The 15752-nt window shown below is 43.1% G+C and overlaps 1 protein-coding gene across 2 annotated transcripts in view; it reads left to right on the forward strand.

Annotated features, from left to right (window-relative positions):
- Positions 1–15752, forward strand: part of crim1 (cysteine rich transmembrane BMP regulator 1 (chordin-like)) — a 116763-nt gene that overhangs the window by 76194 nt on the left and 24817 nt on the right. For both annotated transcript variants that reach the window (XM_029729836.1, XM_029729835.1), the window contains exons 6-7: positions 10911–11093; positions 12321–12518. In XM_029729836.1, the coding sequence (XP_029585696.1) occupies positions 10911–11093; positions 12321–12518 (381 nt within the window). The remainder of the gene's footprint in view (positions 1–10910; positions 11094–12320; positions 12519–15752) is intronic.

The raw sequence follows: 15752 nt of genomic DNA on the forward strand, positions 1-15752 counted from the left end.
AAACGAGTCCTATATCGACATAACCTGAAAGGCCGCTCAGCAAGGAAGAAGCCACTGCTCCACAACCGACATAAAAAAAGCCAGACTACGGTTTGCAACTGCACATGGGGACAAATATCATACTTTTTGGAGAATTTTCCTCTGGTCTGATGAAACAAAAATAGAGCTGTTTGGCCATAATGACCATTGTTATGTTTGGAGGAAAAAGGGGGAGCTTTGCAAGCCGAAGAACACCATCCCAACCGTGAAGCACGGGGGTGGCAACATCATGTTGTGGGGGTGCTTTTCTGCAGGAGGGTCTGGTACACTTCACAAAATCCATTGCATGATGGAAATCCAGGCAGGAAAATTATGTGGTTATATTGAAGCAGCATCTCAAGACATCAGTCAGGAAGTTAAAGCTTGGTCACAAATGGGTCTTCCAAATGGACAATGACCCCAAGCAGACTTCCAAGTTGTGGCAAAATGGCTTAAGGACAACAAAGTCAAGGTATTGGAGTGGCCATCACAAAGCCCTGACCTCAATCCTATAGAAAATTTGTCGGCAGAACTGAAAATTGTGTGTGCGAGCAAGGAGGCCTACAAACCTGATTCAGTTACACCAGCTCTGTCAGGAGGAATGGGCCAAAATTCACCCAACTTATTGTGGGAAGCTTGTGGAAGGCTCCCCGAAACGTTTGACCCAAGTTTAACAATTTAAAGGCAATGCTATCAAATACTAATTGAGTGTATGTAAACTTCTGACCCACTGGGAATGTGATGAAATAAATAAAAGCTGAAATAAATAATTCTCTACTATTATTTTGACATTTCACATTCTTAAAATAAAGTGGTGATCCTAACTGACCTAAGACAGGGAATTTTTACTAGGATTAAATGTCAGGAATTGTGAAAAACTGAGTTTAAATGTATTTAACTAAGGTGTATGTAAACTTCTGACTTCAACTGTACATGTAAAAAAAAAAACTAATGTTTTCTGTTCTTTCTTATATGGTATCTCTATGAAGTAGGACATACTCTTCAGAATTAACTTATTTACATTATTTTTGGGGGACTATCTGTTGTTCTATGTAGTGAATATGTTATTCAATGTGTTTGTATGGTCTAATAGCAGTAAGCCCACCCCCCCCCCCCCCAAGGCTACTTCATGGGGTCGTAAAATTCAAAATCAAATTGTGAATTGATCCTTGGTATGACCTTCTTAAAACAATTCCATATAGCTTAGTAGAACCCCCTCCCCCGGTTTGCACAGGGCTTGGACTCTTATGGGTTAAAAAAGTTCCTCAAAGATCCTTCTAGGGTTTTTTACGGTGCTGCTACTCTCTGTTTATCATATATGCATAGTCACTATAACTATACATTCATGTACATACTACCTCAATTGGGCCGACCAACCAGTGCTCCCGCACATTGGCTAACCGGGCTATCTGCATTGTGTCCCACCCACCACCCGCCAACCCCTCTTTTACGCTACTGCTACTCACTGTTCATCATATATGCATAGTCACTTTAACCATATCTACATGTACATACTACCTCAATCAGCCTGACTAACCGGTATCTGTATGTAGCCTCGCTACTTTTATAGCCTCGCTACTGTATACAGCCTGTCTTTTTACTGTTGTTTTTATTTCTTTACTTACCTATTGTTCACCTAATACCTTTTTTGCACTATTGGTTAGAGCCTGTCAGTAAGCATTTCACTGTAAGTTCTACACCTGTTGTATTCGGTGCACGTGACAAATAAACTTTGATTTGACTTGATTTAAGGTTCCTGTAGGAACATTTTATGTCCCATGTATTCTATTATGAATAATAGCAATACTACTACTACTACTACTACTACTACTACTACTACTACTACTACTACTGTACTAATTATTCTACCAATAATAATAATAACAATATACTATTAACAATAATAATAATACACATAATATTGAGTGGCAAACTTGTAAAGTCACAAATTAATTTGATTGACTTTGAAATTCACAGAAATCCAAATATACAATCAATAAATAGTCAACCGTTGACGAACCTTCATATTTGATGTGTATCGACAACAAGATAGGAACCTATACTAAAAATACTATAATAATTATTGTCATTAACTATACCAATCAAAAGACCCCAGACACTATCAAAGCATTAGCACATCGATAAACATCTTTCTAAGTGGTTTCTAATTTGAGCAATTTGGCTGTTACATCTGACCCCTGCGTTACTTTGTGCTCTGGTTTCCCCTATCCCGCTCTACAGCAAAAAGTTTGCCATTCAACATTTGCTGGTAATTTACCCCACTCATCAATTCCCAGAACACATTTGTGAATGAACAGCATAGTGCTTTTCACTGATGCTGCGTACTCAATATAAAAATGAAATGGACCCCCATGGCCACTCCCCATTCCATGGAGTTGTCCGAGTAGATCCTCTCCATCCAGGAAGAGTTGGATGTGGCTCTCATCCGCAAAGAGATTCCCCTCTATTCTTATGGTAGGTGATAGGAACTTTACACACTGTAATAAGTAAAAAAATATGATTTATTTTGTTTATCGGGAAATACATACCCTGTCTGTGAGGAGGTAGGGGAGGAACACAATGTCTGCAGTGAACCTGAGACCTTAAATAGGAGGGTGTGTAATATAAAGGCTGGATTAGAATAGGTGGTATATGAACGGCTGCATTATGTAAAGGGTACATCAGAAATGTCATGATGAATTATTGGGACCGATGGTCAGAGGAGCAGACAGTCAATTACATAACTAGAGATGGTATTGTTATGCTACTGGTAATGTGATGGAATAAACAAATGTGAGAAGAAATAATCCAGCACATTGTGGTCTGGGTAGGCACAATGGTGTAAAAAGCTTACTAGTGTGTGAATTAACGTAAGTAGGAACATTTAAGAATTCTTACATATCCCTTCTCTGTTTGGTCTCTCAACGAGGAGTACTTGTGAATGAGCCCTGTGCACACATCCATGTATTGCCATGTAGTAAGTACCTAAAGCATAAGAGAAACATACAAGATTACATTTAGACTAACACATTACATTACATTGATTGATGCCGTTGATTATCATCAATTATAAACTGGATTGTTTGCGCCCTGAATGCTGATTGGCTGATAGCCACGGTATGTCAGACCTTGTACCACAGGTATGACAAAACATTTATTTGTACTGCTCTAACTACGTTGGTAAATAGTTCATAATAGCAATAAGGCACCTCGGGGTTTTGTGATGTATGGCCAATATACCACGGCTAAGGGCTGTGTCCAGGCACGTCATGCGTCGTGCATAAGAACAGCTCAGCCGTGGTATATTAGCCATATACCACACCCCCTGAAGCCTTATTGCTTTAGTAAAAGTTGAGCTGCAGTGATTATGACAAGACAGTATGGAGAGGGAGGACAGAGACAAGAGGAACAGAACACACAGTAATCACACTGTAAATACATTCATTTACCATTCAGTTAGTACTGGAAAAGACAAAGAAATAACACAGAACACACTATACCTACAATGCAAATACATCCAAATACTTTATAGAGGCTAAGTAGATCCATAGCTTTAAACATGGTCTTGCTTTGGTCTGAAATGCAGACAGAACAGGCCACCCCAATACACCAGTCTGAAAGACATCAATTAGACACAAACGCAACATAAACAACATGAGTATTCAATATCAAATGTATCAAACTAATCTGATGTGTTTTATTTATTTATTCCTCTTTTTGTCAAGTTTAACATAACCTACATTGGATCATCTTTCTCTCTCTCTCTCTCTCTGCAATATGTAACTTTTTGGGTGACCAAATTGACATAGAAATGAACATTATAGATCTGTCATTCTCATTAAAGCAAGTTATTTCTATGCTTCCCGGCTTCTGTTTAGTTTTTCCGTCTTTTACTTTCAGTTTTGTATACCAACTTCAAACAGCTGAAAATACAACATTTTGGGTTATGGAGAAAAACAATTCTGAGTGGTTTAGACGATACAATGTTTTATCATATAAACTGAAATTAGGCGAACTATTCAAATTTTTTGCAACCAATAAATGACGGAGCGATTTCTGCATATTGCACCATTAAGGAAAATGCATGCTTGGATGTAGAGTTAGCAAGCGGTCCTGAATATTCTCGGAAACTGATGTCAGCCATGACTAATACGAAATTTGGACTGCGGTTATGACTCGTGACTGTTGGTGTGGCGGTAATACGGTCACCGTAACAGCCTTATCCGTGACTGACCTCAGCGCCTATTAGACTGACTGATGGATTGAACAGTAATCCAGTTGACATAGCATACGTTACGCTGTGTCTGTGTGTTTGTATCTGTGTGTGTGTGTGTGTGTGTGTGTTGGATCACTCTTCATTGCCCTGAGGGCATGCAGCGGTGAAAATGAAGCTGCGGAACGGACTGGTGCACTGTTTGATTATTGTCACCATGACAACTAGTGTCTTTCAATATTTCTATTTGACAGGCAGCCATTTGTAGCTTTTGGAAATGTTACGTTTATAAACATCATGGGAATGCTAAGTCAGAAAATGTCTGCAGCACACCCCTATGAGAATATGGAAAGAGAGTTTAGGGTAAAGGTGGATGAAGGTGTAAATGTGTAGTATGTGACGTGGCATACATGATTCAGCTAGTTCAGCCATTTAACAATCTGAAGTGTTTACTTCCTGAATGTAGGGGAGAATGGGGTATGTTGAGAGACATTTTTTACATTCAGCATCACCACATCAAGGGAAATATAGTATTCTTTCTAACAAAGATATCTACATACTGTATATTTTAGGGTGTTGTGTATTCTGGAAATCATCAGAATTCAGGTAAACATAACAGTTTTGAAAACATAGCTTGTCTGAAAAAAGTGGTCCCTTGGCACAACTTAACACAACCTGAGTATGGGGTAAGTTGAGCATAGAGAGAGGGTAAGTTGAGCCGCCTTGGGGTCAGTGGGTGGTGGTGTCCTGTGACAGTGGGTTATGGTGCTGGTAGGTCAAAATGTAATTCATGGAATGGGGGTGTGGTATATTGTATATCTTAAATATATGCCTACATTCAGATATAGATGTCTCTGTTCAATATCACTTACCCTTTCATTTTATGACCAGTTGTCTGGGACAGGGATGTTGTTTCCATGTGTCAAGTTCTCTGCATTTGAGGCAACAAGCCCATGAAACTGGTCCGCAAAATTCTTGATATGTTTAGCGAGCTCAGACTCCATTTCATCAGATAAGACCTTGTGTGACTCTGCTCCTCTATCATAGCCTCTCTTTCGCACAGGTACATGTTTGTTATATGTTTTGTCATTGTACCTCTTCAGTGTCATTCCGTCTGTTTTTTCATCCCTTGCTGCTGCTCAAATTGACTTTTTCCATTCTATCACTTCCTTGGCTGCTCTCTATATTTTGAGTTCATATGCATGACACATTGCAAAAATTCTATGCATATTATGCATAAAACTGACAAAATGTAATCCTTATTTGTTTGGGATATGGTGGCCATTGGCTCAACTTACCCCAAAGCAAACATTTTGACTATATGAGCCCAAACAGCTACAAGGATGCGCTTTCATGCTTGGCTTATGACCTCATATTATATCTTATAGAGACCCCAACTGATGTATAAAACCATCTTAAAGCAATCTACTTTAGTTTAGATACAAGCGTCATGAAACCTATAACAAAATAAAATAATTCAACTTTTCTTTTTACTAACTTCCCACTTTTTCCACGCTGCCAAACCGTGTTGGTTTCCTGCCTTTACTTTATAGATTTTTTTTTGTAGGATTTTACCTGAACCCTTAAGAGACAGTGGACTTAGTATCATCCATCACCATGATAAAACGAAATTGTCCTCCAGGTAATGAGATATAAAGCCTTGTTAAAAGTTACCAATAAGAGGATATTTTTCTCTACTTTGAGAGCAGGTCTTTCTTTGAGCATGTCCGAGGGGAACACATTGGCAATAAGAGTGTTTTTGAGCATGTCCAATGGGAATGAACACTTTGGCCATAGAAGAAAGTATCGATGTTTCATAGCCCTGGCTGTCTGTAATATGCTGCCTGCCAAACTCTAACTTTTCAGTCACATAATGGTGAGTTTCATCTGAGGGATCCAGGATTCAAAGGCCTGATCCTGCTTTAGTGTTTACCGTTTGAACGGTTGTTTGGCTTGGTTTTATGGAGGTGGATTGTGGATCAACAGAGCTATGGCAGCAATACTATGGGGATATAAACTCAACAAAAAAAGAAACGTCCTCTCACTGTCATCTATGTTTATTTTCAGCAAATGTAACGTGTAAATATTTGTATGAACATAACAAGATTCAACAACTGAGACATAAATTGAACAAGTTCCACAGACATGTGACTAACAGAAATGGAATAATGTATTCCTGGACAAAGGGGGATCAAAATCAAAAGTAACAGTCAGTATCTGGTGTGGCCACCAGCTGCATTAAGTACTGCAGTGCATCTCCTCCTCATGGACCCAGTTATTTCTGTGAGATGTTACCCCACTCTTTCACCAAGGCACCTGCAAGATCCTGGACATTTCTGGGGGGAATGGCCCTAGCACTCACCCTCCGATCCAACAGGTTCCAGACGTGCTCAATGGGATTGAGATCTGGGCTCTTTGCTGGCCATGGCAGAACACTGACGTTCCTGTCTTGCAGGAAATCACACACAGAACGAGCAGTATGGCTGGTGGCATTGTCATGCTGGAGGGTCATGTCAGGATGAGCCTGCAGGAAGGGTACTACATGAGGGAGGAGGATGTCTTCCCTGTAACGCACAGCATTGAGATTGCCTGCAATGACAACAAGCTCAGTCTGATGATTCTGTGACACCCCACCCCAGACCATGACGGACCCTCCACCTCCAAATCGATCCCGCTCCAGAGTACAGGCCTCGGTGTAATGCTCATTCCTTCTACGATAAACGTGAATCCGACCATCACCTCGGGTGAGACAAAACCGCGACTCGTCAGTGAAGAGCACTTTTTGCCAGTCCTGTCTGGTCCAGCAACAGTGGGTTTGTGCCCATAGGCGACGTTGTTGCTGGTGATGTCTGGTGAGGACTTGCCTTACAACAGGCCTACAAGCCCTCAGTCCAGCCTCTTTCAGCCTATTGCAGACAGTCTGAGCACTGATGGAGGGATTGTGCGTTCCTGGTGTAACTCGGGCAGTTGTTGTTGCCATCCTGTACCTGTCCCGCAGGTGTGATGTTCTGATGTAACAATCCTGTGCAGGTGTTGTTACACGTGGTCTGCCACGGCGAGGACAATCAGCTGTCCGTCCTGTCTCCCTGTCGCACTGTCTTCGGCGCCTCACAGTACGGACATTGCAATTTATTGCCCTGGACACATCTACAGTCCTCATGCCTCCTTGTAGCATGCCTAAGGCACATTCACGCAGATGAGCAGGGACCCTGGGCATCTTTCTTTTGCCGTTTTTCAGAGTCAGTAGAAAGGCCTCTTTAGTGTCCTAAGTTTTCATAACTGTGACCTTAATTGCCTACCATCTGTAAGCTGTTAGTGTCTTAACGACCGTTCCACAGGTGCATGTTCATTAATTGTTTATGGTTCATTGAACAAGCATGGGAAACAGTGTTTAAACCCTTTACAATGAAGATCTGTGAAGTTATTTGGATTTTTATGAATTATCCTGAAAAAGGGATGTTTCTTTTTTTGCTGAGTTGAGAATATTTATATGGCTGTAGCTTGCTGGATCTAGCTAAATGCTTTATATATTCAACCACGTCTACGGGGTGAAAATGCAGTCAATAACAGGGATTTCTTTATGATTAAAAACCAACACATTTCTGTCAAACGTTCACCGTCAGTGCGCTGTATCCTTGCAGCAGGCATATATCCAGGCAGGAAGCTGTCCATTAGACAGACAGACACACGCACGCCTCCTCGCTTGCATACCCGCACACTAGAGCCACTAGAACTGATGACATCATTTTCGGCAGGCCAGACGGGCGACCCTGATGTGTGTTCCAAATGGAAATATGAAATATGAAAATGCTTTTGGATGCAGTTAGCCCCTTAAGAATTCCCTTCTGTGAAGGCTCATAAAAATGAAATCACCACGAGACAGACACCTTGGATGGCATTTTTGGATTGATATTGCCAGAAAAATAAGGTTTTACTGTTTTAGTCTGGCAGCTAAATGGTCGTTCCATTCAACCAAAAACCAAAAAGCCCAAATGGCTCCAAAATCTGGAAACCCATTCATTCCATGTCGGAAAACTATTCCCACCAAACAATGCAGAAACATACTGGTATTATGATTATCACATTTCTGGTTTTAATGTCACATGCGCAAGTACAGTGAAATGCCTTTGTTGCCAGCTCTGAACCCAACAATTCCGTAATAAATAACAATGTAATACTAAAAATATCCCAGTCATGGATGCAGTTCAAATGCCAAATGATAAGTCTATTGAGAGAGGAAGGTCCCAAAACACTCAGCAACAATCAAAATCCACAACTTGCAAAATGATTGTCTTTGTCTGCAAACCTCATCCTGCTTATGTGTGGAGAGAAGGAGATAAGCTCTATGGAGAATCAGACTATGGCTTCAGCTTGGTTTCTGCCCAATCAAACTGCATACACAGTCAGTCAGTCTCCAAGACCCATTCATTCTCATGGTTAAAATAACCATGTGGAGAATAATCATGCGCTTCAAATGCATCATCACTGCAGCAACGGACCAATGACACGGTGAATCACAGCTGTGAACAGGAAGGAACTCTCTCTAACACTAACCTCTGATTGGTTTAGCCATTACTGCAGTGGACCAATAACACGCTGAAGCACAGCTGTGAACAGGATGGTCACAGTGCTTTAAATCAAGATGTATATTGAGAAATTGTAGTCCCAGGGGACCTGCTCTGGCCCTGTCCAATCACACGCCTATAGTATGGATGTGTTGTTTCCTATTTGGCAGAAAGCCCCCAACAAGAACAACATCAGAATCTCCTGTGTCCTTGGTGCCACCTAGCCACCTAACACAGTACAGTGTTTTGCTGTGCTAGCCTATAGTGTTGCTGGCCTGTGGTATTCATGTGCCAGCGGTTAACTGTTTCATTTATAAAGGGAATAATACCCAAGAGTCAGGCACTCAGTGAACATCTGGGAAGGAAGTTGTGCGATGCCGGCATTGCCATCCGTCATGTTCCTCTTAATTAGCCAGGACCGGCCCACAGCTCTCCTACGGCTCTTCCAGTCAGCTCTGTTCCACTACAGCCTGCAGCCCTGGAGCCCCCAGCACTGATACAGAACAGTCATGACCTACTCTGTCTTACAGAACCCACTACTGTAACTAGAGCACAGATCATATACTGTACTGTGGATGGAATAGACTATGATACAATGGGTTCAGATAGTATTTATTGTCTTCCAAGTACTTTGACCTGTTCTTGATTGAGTTTACCTGATGCAATGGAATTGTCCCAAAAGTGCACACCACGCAAATCTCCATCACCTGCACTCCAGGTTGGCTCATCAAATGCTCAATGTATTTGAAAGAAAACACAAATACTACAAATACAGGTATGAATCACAAACAGAACCTTGGAACACTGCTCCTGAAATACATTCATTGTATGTATTGTACGCCTTGTACAGGGATTTCCTTGCATGACACCTACACACTGATGCCATCACAATCGACAGTAAACCATTAGGAATGTATATCTGTTAAACCCTCCTCCTATTTATTCAATTCGACGCCAGATACACACACACACACCGCCCAGTGCTTTATACACACCATACAGTAGCAGTCAATACGAGGAGGGAGGTGCTCACACACACACACGGAACAGCAGCTGAGAATATATGAACAGAAGTGGGCCTGATTAGAAAATTGTTGAGTGAATTCACAGCCCTCACTAGTGTGACAACCATGCGTGCAGAATCGCCCCCTCACGTTGTTATTCATTGAACCACAACTAATTGACAAAATTAGTAGCAGAAAATGAAAGACCCCACATGCCATATTGGCAGGCACTGTAATTGTAAACATGTAGAAACCAATTTTCCTGTCCCATTGATTCCTGGGAATTAACTGTTCTCTGATACAGCTGCACTAGATTAAATGCTTCTGGGTTTTTAAATCTTTTTGGACCAGAAAAGCGTTAAACGGTCCAAAGCCTTGGACTTTTAATAGCTGAAGAGGACGGGGAAATTACCAGTTGCTCGTGGAGAGAACAGACTCCTCCTGAGAGGGATTAGAGATAAGAGAGTTGTGTCGTGTTGGAGTGCGATCAAATGAGTTGACAGTTATGAATTGTTAAGGACTTTGTGTTCGGTGTGTGCATGTGTGTGTCTTGCGGTCTTGCGTCGAATGTCTTCTTATAGGGTTGACGTGTACCTCCAGTTCCCTACATCTGAAGGTACTATAGTTAATGATCTGTCGCTCATGCATGGCCTTATTTGACACACACTTTCCACTGTAGGCATTATATCACGCGCTGGGCTAAAAGGTGAATTTTGCACTTTGTGTTGCCATGGAGACCAGGAGAGACCAATTCCATAGCCGTCTGAAACTCTGCTGAATCTTTACAACAGCTTTTCTCTCAGACAAATGCAGTACATCATCACCATGCTAGCTGTCTGATGGGAGTTTTTACCACTTTTGTCATCGTTATAAAGTGTTTTCCTCTTTTGTTCCTACTTTTAAAAAATGTTTGTTCTTAGCTGTCGCTCAGTCAGTGGGCGTACTAAATGATCCTGAAAGGAAGTGTTTCCTAGACAATGTGCCTCTGCTTTTGCTTGCTCTTTGAGGTCAAGGCGGATTATTGTAAAACTACTTAGTGACAACTGCTGATGTAAAAAAGGATATTTGATTGATTAATTTGTCTCATCATAAATTCTCTCTCCTCTCCAGAGACCAAACCAGCGTGCAGCTTCAACGGGTCGGAGTACCATGACGGAGACATGTTCCGAATGGACGCCTGCCGCTTTTGTCGATGTCAGGGAGGGGTGTCGGTGTGCTTCAGCGCCCAGTGTGGCATCTTGCACTGTGAACGCTACTACGTCCCTGAGGGGGAGTGCTGCCCTGTCTGTGAAGGTATGACTTCCTCACCAAATGACTTGGCCCCTGACTAATCCCTGCCTGATTCCGTTCCTAAACAGTGACTATTATGGGATTTGTCATTAATGGTGATCTGGTTCTGTATTTAAAAATCTCAGTGTAGGAGTGCTGAACTAGAATCAGGTCGCCAATGTCTATATCATCCTATTCATCATGATCTGAAAGGCAAAACTGATCCTATATCCGCACTCCTACTCTGACACGACTCTTTGTGAATAGAGAGGGAGTCTGTGTCCTGAACTTTCCCTTTAAAGGGAATCACCAAACCAAACCTCATCCTTGCATGACTCACTATTGTATGTATTCGGATGGTGATCAAGCCGATGACCAAGGTTACCTAGGTTTCTAACGTGCAGAGACGTGGCAACAGAAAGGACAGTCTGCTGAGACCAAAGCATTTCATATCATCTCAAATGAGTGCCTTTGGTAAAGGGCGAGTGCAGAGCATCAATAAACATCAGGAGAGAGATGAGCCGAGGCGAACGCCAAACGCCTACACCGCCGTGACAATATGCAGCTGCACGCAATCAAAGGCAGAATGATGAGAGGGCTTAAACAGTCACTCAGTCAGTTGTCCTCCCTTATGCTCATCACTCAGCCCCTCTTTGACTGACTGTCTTTGGTTCAGACACACACACACACAAACAAACAAACACACACACACACAGAGCACGCACGCACGCACACACACACACACACACACACAGAGCACGCACACACACACACACACACAGAGCACGCACACACACACACACACACACACACACACACACACACACACACACACACACACACACACACACACACACAGAGCACGCACACACACAGAGTGCACATGCACACACTCATACACACAGCTGTGAAAACACACTGACAGACATGTAAGAAAGCTCCATCTCAAGCTGAAGATAGTTTGGCTTTAGCTCTGTATTTAAGAATACATGAATGCATATAAAACATATATTCATGATGGTATCACATGTTTTGCAGTGTGACCTTGGAATCCATCAGACAATGCAGTACATTTTCAGAGCACCACATAAAAGATTTTCAAATTGCTGCTTTTTTCAGGGTTGGTGAGAGAAGATGTGAAAGCTTTCAAAAGCCATTCTCAAGTTCGCACAACTTTCATCTCGACCTTAATCTCTAAACTATAACCTTTTTGGTCTTTTATCTTTATCAATATGTTCATCTCTTTTCCAGACCCCATCTACCCAGTGCTGAACTTTGCCGGTTGCTACGTGAGCGGGGAAATCCTCGCACACGGAGACCACTGGCGTGAGGACGACTGCACGTTCTGCCAGTGTGTGAGCGGCAACGCCCGGTGTGTGGCTGCCGCCTGCGGGCACAGCTGCCTCAACCCGGTGACTGTACCAGGAGAGTGCTGCCCAGTGTGTGAGGGTAAGTGTGTGTGTGTGTGTGTGTGTGTGTGTGTGTGTGTGCGTGCGTGTGTGTGTGTGCGTGTGTGTGTGTGTGTGTGTGCGCGGGTGTGTGAGGATAAGGAGCGCCACACACACCTCCAGCAGACGTGCCCTCTCACCTCACCCTGTCTGTCTCTGTTTGTGTCCGTATCGTTGCCACTGTCTGGTTGCATCTCCATCTGTTGTTGTCTATTTCTATCTCTCTTGCTAGCTGTGTCGGTTTCAATCTCTGTTTCTCTGTCTTACTTTCTCTCGGTCTCTATATCTTGCCTCTTTCTCTCAGATAAAGTCTCTCCCTTTGTCTGCTTCTCTTGTCTCTCTCTCTCTTTCTCTACCGTTGTGTACAGTTGTGCTTCATGTTTCTTTGTATCCATCTGTGGACCTGTGTATTTGTTTGACTGTATGTTTGATGTACTTGGCAGTGCAGTGTGTCTCTGTGGACAGATAGGGTCTGTGCTGATTCCAATGTTAACGTGTTTGTTTAGTCCCTGGTAAAATCCCAACATCCGAGTCAGTAGTCAGACAGTAGCAGTTGAACCGTACAGTAGTCTATGAGCAGCTCCAAATCAGCCCGGCTAGGGAAATCTGACTCTGAGGCTGAGCAGAATCACATCCTTTCAGTTAGCAGGCATGTGGCTCGGCTTCACTACCGCCGGTGTCACGCAGCAGCAATCTGCATACAAACAGTGACAACACGTACACACGCGCGCGCACACACACACACACACACACACACACACACACACACACACACACACACATCCACAATCCTCAAACCTTCCTGGTGTTATTTTTCCCTAACATTATGCACTGCGTTATTGCGTTATTTATTATGCCCTGCTCAGAATACCAGATGACTGTCTCCTCTATCCTCCAATGTGTTTTTCATATTGGTTTGGAAAGACCAGCTTGGTCCACACTGGGGACTAGGGCTGCATCTTGTTGCTCGTTTGTCTGGTTAGTGGAAGCAGTGAGCTTAGCGGCTTACGGAATCATAATCTTTTATTAGGCAAGTCTGTAGTATGGATTTTTGCAAAGCTATCTGGGGATGTTGCTGTGTGTGTATCTGTGAGGCTCTCTCTGGCTTACTATCACTGATGAGATTACATCTAGGGTACAAGGGACTAGTCCAGTCTAGTATGCTGCTGGTTTCTATATTACACACACACACACACACACACACACACACACACACACACACACACACACACACACACACACACACACACACACACACACACACACACACACACACACACACACACACACACACACACACACACACACACACACAGAGCAGATATTGGATCGATGGTACTGTAGGTGAAGATCACAGTTGATTGTAATCTCTTTTACCTTGGTAGCTCGGTACCATGGTTGTGGTACAATATATTCCCTTATCTTATGGATACCAGGAACACTATCTATGGACTTAGCACTGCGTCAAATGGCCTGTTACCAAGCGCGTATAGGCGCTAATCATAACCAGTCAAACCTTGGTAGGTGGAAGTCCCGATGAAACAAAGCTTCACGAGTGAGTAATTGCCAGAATCAGTGATGCAAGATACTGTATGGATACTTACTTACAGCTTAGCATCGTTAGCTGCAAAACAATGAGTTGTAAGACCCCTTTTAGCGTTAGCATGCGCTACTGTAGCCTAGCATGCTTGACCTAGCAGACATTGATATATCTGGGGGAATGAATAGTGTTTGTATTTAAAGGAGTCAGTGGATGGATGATCCAACAGGGACAGCCAGGGGACTTAGTAAATTATCCTCATATCACTTCAAATTCATATTTGCCCTCATGGGTTCTTCTCCCTCCAATTAAACAGTACACTATCGGACTATCAAATCATTTTAAAACACAATCAATGAATAACAAGTCAACAACATTATACATTACAAGCTCGACCCAGCGGATTAGTGGTGAGTTTTGTTTTCTAATCAGGATGCAAAGATCTCAAATTAGGTAGCTAGTTCCACTGGCCTGGGGTCATTTTCACCCCTGAGTCTTCTCTAATGAGGACCTGGGGTGGGTAGGAACGGGAGGGAGGGAGGGAGGGAGGAAGAGAGGGAGGAAGGGAGGGAGGGAGGGAGGGAGGGAGGAAGAGAGGGAGGGAGGGAGGGAGGGAGGAAGAGAGGGAGGGAGGGAGGGAGGGAGGGAGGGAGGGAGGGAGGAAGAGAGGGAGGGAGGGAGGAAGAGAGAGAGGGAGCAGGGGAGGTAGGGGGAGGTTAGAGGGATGGATGGATGGATGGAGGGTAAGGGCGAGAAGACGGATGCATCCTGACTGAGCACAGGAAGGACAGCGAGAGTAGAGGGCAGTGGGCCATGCCATGTCTCAATGCCTGCAGGCCCCTTTACCTCTGCCCCATGGTGGGCAGAACCGCTCACCCCCACCTCCACCTCCACCCCCTCCCATTAATCTTTTATGCGCCTATCTGCCTCTGAAGTAATTATGCGTGTTTGAGTGACCGAGCCTCAAACCTAGGGAGAGAGAGAGCCAGGTAGGGTGTGGAGGTAGGGTGCAACCCTCAGTCCTCCCACGCTAACCCAACCGCCACGCGCCTGGCCATGCACCCTGAATGGTGATATGAATTAAAACAGATCATGTGTATTTATTTTATAGACCGTGTAACTGGAGTGTCAGTATTAAGTAAAATAGGTACAATAAGCACAACATTGTTCACTCACTGCTATTCTACACAGTGGGATATTTGTGTTGCTGATTGTGATTTTGTGTGTGTCCTGTCCCCCTCGTCGGGGTTTTTTGAGCAATACGTTTCCAGGGTTTTTCAGATCAAAGCAGAGATAGATATTATTCCCTTCTTTGATATGCTCGCGCTCTCAAACATTTACAGCAATTACATTTACTGATAGGGAATTTAATCTCTATGGAGCATCATGTTTTAAGTCACTAGGCTAGGCTTGGCTTTGATTGACTTCACTTTCAACAGTGGTTGGAGAGAGACTGGAACAGATTGGAACGGATTGCAACATGTGATTTCTCCCCAACACCTATTCATATTTGTATTCCATTCATGGATGGGATGAGTTTTTGTATGGTACTGTAAGATGGGTTTTACAATGTCACTATTGGAGATATTGACCATTGTGTCTTGGTGGGGGATGAGAGATAGTCTGAGAGAGAGATAAGACAGTGAGCAGCACAGTTTAATGCATGCCCTCACATCGTTATCCGTTTACTGATCT

The sequence above is a fragment of the Salmo trutta genome, chromosome 33, assembly GCF_901001165.1.
Source record: "Salmo trutta chromosome 33, fSalTru1.1, whole genome shotgun sequence".
Lineage (NCBI taxonomy): Eukaryota > Metazoa > Chordata > Actinopteri > Salmoniformes > Salmonidae > Salmo > Salmo trutta.